This window comes from Sceloporus undulatus, chromosome 4 (genome assembly GCF_019175285.1).
Source record: "Sceloporus undulatus isolate JIND9_A2432 ecotype Alabama chromosome 4, SceUnd_v1.1, whole genome shotgun sequence".
Lineage (NCBI taxonomy): Eukaryota > Metazoa > Chordata > Lepidosauria > Squamata > Phrynosomatidae > Sceloporus > Sceloporus undulatus.
In genome coordinates, this window is record NC_056525.1 from 92,245,012 (window position 1) to 92,253,841 (window position 8,830).

Here is an 8,830-nt window from a genome sequence, read left to right on the forward strand (position 1 = left end):
ATTTTGTTTCTTATTCAGTTTCCTCACTTAACTCTTAACTCAAGCCTAAACTGTTTCTGCTAAGGTACATTGGCCTGAATTCCAACTGAAGATTTTCACACCATCGCTTACCGTGGGTTAAGAGCTGGTAAAGCACTGGTAAAATGTCCCAGAAGCACGAGGATGCACTTCTGAAATGTCAGTAAAATGTCCCCTCGCCTCTACCATCCTTGAATCATTCATGGAGCAGCCATTTCCATTTCCTATTAATGCAAAGTTCCCATTAATAGGAAAAGGCTGCTGTGCAAACAATTCAAAAACGATAAAGGCAAGGGGACATTTCACTGACATTTCGGAAGCGCGACCAGCTTTCATACCGTCAAGCTTCAGGGACATTTTACTGGCACTTTACTGGCACTTCACCCACGTTAAGTTCTGGTGTAAAAATCTTGACAGCTCTCAGAATGGAACAGTTCTGAACTGCTCAGAACTGATTCTTAAAACAGACACATTCACTTTCTTAAACTTAAACTCTTCCCCTTTTATGGTCTCTCCTCCCACAGCAGTTCCTCCTTTACAACCCGCTTGAACCAGGATTGGCTGTTGGAATCCAGTCTGCCTGGTGACTTGCCACTGTGGCCTTCAGCTGTAAAAGGATTTGAATTGATGTCTCCTGACTTTGTTTTTCTCTCTTCTTAAATTTTAAATTAAGTATAGAAATCAAGATATTCTTTCATGGAACACCTATTTGACCCTAAAGCCCCCTTGATTTTTCCAAATAAAAGCTCTTTCCAGAGATTGTTATATGTAGTTGGAGGGTGGTAAGCATCACCACTATTATTACAGTAGTTGTTAGAATTGGGCTAAGACTTTAAAAACTAAGTCCAACTATTTGTTGGTAACAACACAGAGCCATCACATATAAAGGTTTGTCCACCTTTTTAGTTTACATTTCCAACAGTGTAGGGAAAGTGGGTATTTGACAGAGATGCTGTAGAGCATATTACCATCTGTACACTAACTTTGGTTAGTAAATCGAAGACCCTGCTGTATTTTTTCATCCTCAAATAATTTTAGTTACTGACTGTAACAATATCCTTTTATTTAACTCTAACAATACTATTACAGCATTGATTAAATTTCAGGAGCTTGAAATTTATATACATATTATATATACCAGTATATATATATTGGACTAGAAGGCCAATACTGAACTGAATATATATATAATTTTTCTTCTTGAGAAATGCATTCTATGTAACTAACTTCCTCAATGCGTTCTTTTCTTAGTGTTGCCTTTAATGTGTCCTGTAATGTTGAAGCTGGAAAGTCTGTTTCTTGATAGTCTTTAATTAAATGTTCAGTATTGGCCTTCTAGTCCTGGCCCAATACTCTGCCATTACACAGAACTGGCTCTTGTTGTATCTCCCCACAGTACCTGCTGAGATCAGTTGTGACAGTTCTAGCTTTAATTCACAATCCAATTTGGGTGAATTCTTATGGTCCAGGAGTCAACACTAATGCATCAGTTGCTGGCATGAAATATACTACCACTGAATTTTCTTTCACCCCTTTATTGCTTATTGAATTTTCTCAGTAACTGATTACATCACCTAACCTGATTGGTTACTTTGGGTATTGTGATAAGAGCTTCAGCAGGCATAGTAAAGGTGGGATAGTGTGTATGAGAGAGAGATAGAAAAAGAAAGAGATGTGGCAGGGTGGGAGAAATAAATGTTGCTTATTACTACCCACCAGAGTCAAAGGAAATGGGGGCAGGAAAGAACTAAAACTAGGTTTGAAAGACTGTAGGAAGTTCAGTGTAAAATGCAGGTGGGCTCAGATCTGACAAACCAGAGAAGTGAGGGGGCCTCTGGGGTGACTAAACAAACCATGGAGCTCACTTCTATTGTTTATTTATTATGTTATCTGAGCATGGGTGCTTTCCTTTCTACTTTGTTTGTCTCCTGACAAACCAGCATAACAAACCTGAATGAAATAGCTCTTATTTATTGTAAAAAGAAAAAAAAATCAGTGAGGCAGAGGTGGGGATGCAGTGCCCTCATTTAGATGATTATAATCAACAAATCACAAAGTAAAGTTCTTTTGTCTTTACCTCTGCAAGCTGGAAGAGTTAGGCAGCATGACCTAGTGATCACACATGATAAGAGTTCTCATCATTTTTATCATCTGACTGCAGCCAGTAAGGCACTGGTGTAGTTTAAGGAGCTGGACTGGAGAATAGCTGTTGTTGTGTGCCTTCAGGTTGTTTCATACTTATGCCAGCCCTAAGGAAAACCTATCATGAGTTCATGAAGCAAAGGGAATATGGATTGCAAGGGTGCAAGATAAGGCTAGGAAGGGAATAGAAAGGAATGAGAGGTATAAGTAGTAGAGTGTAAGAAGGGAGAGTAAGCAGGACAAGTGGCAGAGTTCAAGAAGTTCAAGAAGCAAGGGTGTGAGATAAGGCAAAGGAAGGTGTAGGAGAGAAGGAAGAGTGGCATGTCCTTTACTGTATATAGTACATGGATTGTGGGGTGGGCACAGTAGTGTTGCTAGGATCTATGTTGAGAAAAAGTATTTTATATGGATCAATGTGTAAGTGTTCTAAATGGCATATTTTTAACCAAAAGTGTATATTTTTAGGCTTTACAACACTGCTACAGTGTTATGAGCTTGGTCCAATCACTATCTCCCCTCTCACATACAGTCTGTGAAGGCACTTCAATATCTTAACTTTCTTAAAAAAAGGAAAAGATGAAGATACTTTCCCACAACTCTTTTGTTTTGTTTTAAGTTTGCATTTGAACTGTGGTCACCTGCTTTTCTGTATAAACTGCAGTTTCTATTTGTAAGCCAGGACAAGTCCTAAATTGTAGTACTTTGACTGACAGAGTGATTCTCTGTCTGACAGTTGGTGAAAGTGTGTGCAGATAGAACATTCACCCACATGTTTGTTCTTTTACCTAGGAGTATACAGGAAATCTGCATCTAAATCTAACAATAGCCATGGGTTTTGCACCCCTCCCCCATCCTTTAAAATAGAAGCATAGCAGATTTCCAAAGTGGAGCAATGTAGTAAGTACAGTATATACTCAACTATAAGTTCACCTCATGTATAATATGACGGCAGATTTTGGAGCCAAAATTGTGGGTTTTGATATAAACCAAGGACATGGACAGGGAATTCTCAGGGTATGTGAAGGCAGAGATCACTACAACCACAAACACCCAGCAAAATCTAACTAAATGTACCTTGACACATTTAGCAGTCTGGGCAAGCCCTACATTAAAAGTACTTTTGTGTTATGAAGTGAAGAAAAGTGAAACAAATCACAGTGACCAGATCTAATCAGTGAAACAGTTAGAGGTTGGGAAAGTTCTGACCATCTGCTTGGGGGATTTTGGGGAGTTGTGGGTTTGCCTAAGATTTAATAGGTGCTGAATCTTATGTGTAGTCAAGAAAAATTATAACTTATTATTGCATTGAGATGAAGATTTGCTAGCCTAGCTTGAAAACTGCATGAAGAATTAACCAAGCTGGGAGGAAATGGAAGTTGATACTGATCCTGTGTGTAATGGGAAAGACCTTGTATGATCTACAGTCCTCCTTCCATTCTTGCTCGTTTTGAAACTCGCGTCCGTTGCTTATGTGCAAGGGGTGAACAGAGGGGGAAACAATGGGGCATGTGCCTGAGGTGTGTGCCCACGTGCTTCCATAGGCATGTGCCTATATTCAAGCCAATGGGCTTGAATATAAATGAAATTCCATTTTCACAAGGGGGGGGGTCTGGAAGTTCTCCCTCTGTAAAGGAGGGGCAACTGTATATTTTGTTGAAACTAACTTTAGCCATTCCAGTTAGTTATTTTTTTTTAATGTAACAAAATGAGCAATGAGCAATGATCTCTAATTTTTGTTTCCCTTCTTTCTGTACCTCACCCCACCCCCTAGATCAGCATTTGGAGATGACAACCAAAAGGAAAATTATTGGCCGACTGGTGCCATGCCGATGTTTTCGAGGGGAAGAAGAAATAATCTCAGTGCTCGATTACTCCCATTGCAGCCTTCAGCAGGTGCCAAAGGAGGTTTTTAACTTTGAGCGGACATTAGAAGAACTTTACCTAGATGCCAACCAAATTGAAGAGCTACCTAAGGTAAACCCTGCTTTTCTCTCATATAGAAATGTGTTTCTCTTCCTAGATGAACATTTAAAGTACGATTGAGTGTTTTGTATAAATTCACTGTGGACAAAATGCTGACTTCAGTTGTTCAGTGTGGCAATTAACAAAACACACAAAAAAAATCTGATTTTAGAAAATATATTGCTGTTGTCTCTGCTAGCAAGATAAAAATATTGAGCTGGATTTTGTACCAGGAAGTGCATCTGTACAAGACTGTTAAAGCCATGGTACTCAATACCTCTGCATAGAGTTTGATGTATATATGTTACAGTGAGGTTCCTGAGTTCATAGAACTCTAGGTTCCTAAGTGCATTAACTGAGAGTCAGTGCAATGCTTCACTTGTTAAAAATGAAAAAAAATGTATTGTACATTTTTAAACTGGAGAATTAGACATGATGAACCCTAGGCTGGTATCTCCCTCCTCTCCCTGTTACATTTTGTGGGAATACAGTATAAGGCATGACTTGTATATACTATATGTGTAATGGCTTTTGGTCAAATACAGTAAATGAAATTGGATATATACCATATGACACAGTATGGCATAATAAGTTTAATATTATCGGTTGTTGCTGATGAGGGCACAGAAAATATAATTCACATGTTATCTTACTGATACTTCTATGGCCAGAGGAGGGGAACTTGACACATGAATTTTTCTCTTTAATTTTGAAGGTAGCAAAATTCAAACTTAGCAGCTGGCAAAACTTGCGATTCCTAGCCATAGTATCTGAACAGAAAAGGACCAGTGAAACTCTTAGTGCAACCAACAGTCCTAAGATACTCTCTCTTTACATAATATGAGTAATCATGGGTTCAGGACATTTGGTTTGATGGTTTCTAGAAACCTTCCAGCTCAGTATTTCTGGAGTACATGTTTCATTGGCAAAGTGGGTTTTATTTATACAGACATTGCTGTCTCCAATATTGTGTGAAGACTAAATAGGCATTTAGAACATCTGTCTGTGGACATATGTAAAGCTGCATAAATCTCTGTGGCTTGGGGAAGGGGAGACAAGCTTTTTTAAAAAAGCACTAGCTCTCTGGTGGATAATTAGTGATAACAAATGAAAGCCATGATTTGTGGGTAATTCTGCCGCTTTTTACTGTTTTGACAAGTAAATTACACTTGCTGTTATGCCAAGAAGAGATAGCATTTAACAGGTTAAAATAAAAATTTGTAGATCTCTCTATACCACATTCCTTTTTTTAAAAAATAGCTCAAAATATCTGACAGAATATACAACACAGACAGTAATCTACAAAAAGAATTGGGGGCAATTATATCTTGACCATGGCAGTTTGAATCTCCTCTTAACATCTGGAGATCCATAACTAAAAGATATAACTATAAAATTGATAAAGTTGTGAAACTTATGCCCACTATATAATTGGGTGGGTGGGCGGGGGGCTATAAAAGTACGTTAACCCCCTGGAAAAGTTGATTGGGAATATGTGGCCAGTGGATGGCAGAGCCACAGCTGAAACTGCATGAGATCTGCAGCATTGCTGAATTGTATGGCTCTTTCTCTGTGCCAGGACATTAATTCTCTGTCTCTTGTGCATATTCATTCACACATACTTATGAAGCCGAAGAGGCATTCATTCCCAGAGTGACAGTCTGGAAAGCAAAAGTGGACCAACAGCATTTTAAAATGTGAGGTTGCTATAGGTTATTTCAAATTAACCTTAAAAACAAATGAAGAGATTTCAAAATGCAGATACAGAGTAACTTTATACAGGCTGAGTCTCCCATATCCAAAATGCTTGGGACCAGCAGTGTTTTAGATTTTGGATTTTTATTTATTTATTTATTTATTTATTTGGATTTTGGAATGCCTGTATTTGTATATGCACATATAATGAGATACCTTGGAGATGGTGCTCAAGACAAAACACAAAATTCATTTATGTTTCACATACATCTCATACGCATAGCCTGAAAGTAATTTTATACAATATTTGTAATACTTTTGTGTATGGCACAAAGTTTGTGTACCTTGAGCCATCAGAAAACAAATGTGTCGTGTCACTATTTGAGCCACCCATGAAAAAACTGTTGGATTTGGATTTTGGAATTCCGGATAAAGGAGACTCAACCTATATTTATCACTCTTAGGAGAATACGATTCCTAACTGTTATATGAAAAGAACTGTTATGTTATGTGAGAAGAGGAGCTTGCACATCTTCTCTTTCCCTTTCCTTATTTCTGAAGGCACTGCTTAATATCTAAAGCCAGTTGATACACACCACTGTCTAGAGTTCTGGAGCTTCATTTTCCTGCTTCTCTGGTGTTAAGAGAATCAGATCTTTCATTGAACTTTCCAGATGATGTGCTAGTGGAAATGAGAACTATTCTTATCATTCTTCCAAGCCCTTTATGCTCATCACTGCCTTCTGACAGCAGTTTAAAGAAGAAGTCTCTAGCTGTTTCTTACCTTTTCTAAGCTGCATTGCAAAATGGATAATACCTTGACTGTCTTCTGGGACAGAATCATAGAATCATAGAATCATAGAGTTGGAAGAGACCACTAGGGCCATCCAGTCCAACCCCCTGCCATGCAGGAAATCCAAATCAAAGCATCCCTGACAGATGGCCATCCAGCTAGGCCTTGAGGATTTGGCTGAGTTTGACTTCCAGCAAATATCAGGATAGTTGAAGTCGCCCATCACTACTACATCTCTCTTTTCTGACTGTGTGGTCATCTGTTCTAGAAAGATATCATCCAATTCCTCCATCTGACTTGGGGGTCTGTAGTAGACTCCCACCGTAACATCCTTGTTGTTTCTCTCCCCTTTGATTCTTATCCAGATGCTCTCCACCTGGCTTCCATGATTGATGTCCAGGATCTCTTCACTGGTGTAAATATCTCTGACATATAGTGCTACTCCTCCTCCTTTCTTATTTGGCCTATTTCTCTTAATAAGGTTATACCCCTCTATTTCCACATTCCAATCATGAGACTCATCCCACCAGGTTTCAGTGATGCTTTGTTGTACTAGGAGTTCGAGTTCATCTAGCTTATTTCTCATGCTCTGTGCATTAGTGTAGAGACATCGCAGACCATGGTTCCCTTTTACTTGCTGCCTGTGCAAGTTTTTTTGCCTCCCACTGTTGGGTCCTTGCACTGTTTGCCTTGTCTCCTCTATGTCAGTTTGACTATTTTCGCCATCCCTTTCGCCTTCCTTAATATTGCCTCCCTTCCCCTCGGAATTCAGTTTAAAGCTCTCCTGATCAAGTTCTTAAGACTGTTGGCAAAAACATTTCTTCCAACTGGCGTGAGATGCAACCCGTCTGTTGCAAGAAGTCCCTCCTCATGGAACCGCAGCCCATGATTGAAGAATCCAAATCCTTCTCGGCGGCACCATCTGTGAAGCCAGTTGTTCACATCCGCGATTTTCCTCTCCCTTCCTGGACCATGCCCTTCAACTGGCAGAAGAGACGAGATGACAACCTGTACATCCATTCCTTTCAGCTTCCTACCAAGCGCCTCGTAATCCCTTTTGATGTTCTGAATGCTGTGTCTTGCAGTATCATTAGTTCCCACGTGGACCAAAAGGAAGGGGTATTGGTCAGAAGACTTGACCAGTCTTGTCAGCCTCTCTGTCACATCATGGATCTTTGCACCTGGAAGACAACACACCTCTCGAGACATCTTGTCAGGCCTACAAATCACTGCTTCTGTACCCCTCAGCAAGGAGTCCCCCACTACGACCACACGCCTCCTCTGAGGCTTAGCAGTGACTGTTCCCTCGGGTGGGACTCTCAGGCTCCCCTGCTCTGTCCCTGAAGTCTGTCCATGCTGCTCTTCTTCATCCTCCTTGATAAGGGAAAGAGCTTCAAATCGATTCTCTAGCTGCAAACTCCCCGAACAATTCCTTCTTGGCTTACTTCTCTTTGTGACATTCCTCCAGCTGTCTGCCTCCTCTGTTTGGCAAGTGACCTCTTCAACCCTAGCATCTTCCTCTGCGTGGTACTCATTCAAGATGGTTAGTTCTATTGTGTCCAGGAAATCCTCTTGTTCCCTAATATGCTGAAGTGTAGCTACTCTGGACTCCAGCTGCTGCACTTTCTCCTCCAAGAGTGCTACCAACTTGTACTTGGTGCATGTGAAGTTGTCCACTTCTGTAGGCAAGAAGAGAAACATCCCACAAGAGTTACAGGTGACTGCAGCAGATCCCTCGTTGTCCATACTGCAAAGTCTTTAGTAATGAATATAACGGTCAATCTACTGGGAATACTTCTTTAAAGGAATGTACTGGCTGTTATGTTACACTTAAAGGGAAGGTTCTGTTTCAATATCTGATTCTAACCTGATGCCACTTGAGCAGAGTTGTTGAGTTAAAGAACTACTAAAATTCCTTCTCCTCTCTCTGGCCGGACTGCTCTGGAGGCTCTGGAAGTTGGTATATAAAGCTAGTCTGCTAGCTCCGCCCCCTTGTGACTCACAGATGTGACTCACAGAAGCTCCTCCCCTTCAGCAATGAGCACACGGTCTCAAAATGGCTGCCAAGCAGCTCCTCTCCTTCTCCTCTCTCTGGCCGGACTGCTCTGGAGGCTCTGGAAGTTGGTATATAAAGCTAGTCTGCTAGCTCCGCCCCCTTGTGACTCACAGATGCGACTCACAGAAGCTCCTCCCCTTCAGCAATGAGCACACGGTCTCAAG

At 40.5% G+C, this 8,830-nt stretch overlaps 1 protein-coding gene across 5 annotated transcripts in view; it reads left to right on the plus strand.

Moving 5' to 3' along the window:
* Window positions 1-8,830, plus strand: part of LRRC7 (leucine rich repeat containing 7) — a 255,262-nt gene that overhangs the window by 108,745 nt on the left and 137,687 nt on the right. For all 5 annotated transcript variants that reach the window (XM_042461793.1, XM_042461796.1, XM_042461797.1 and 2 more), the window contains exon 2: window positions 3,932-4,134. In XM_042461793.1, the coding sequence (XP_042317727.1) occupies window positions 3,946-4,134 (189 nt within the window). In that variant the 5' untranslated portion in view covers window positions 3,932-3,945. The remainder of the gene's footprint in view (window positions 1-3,931; window positions 4,135-8,830) is intronic.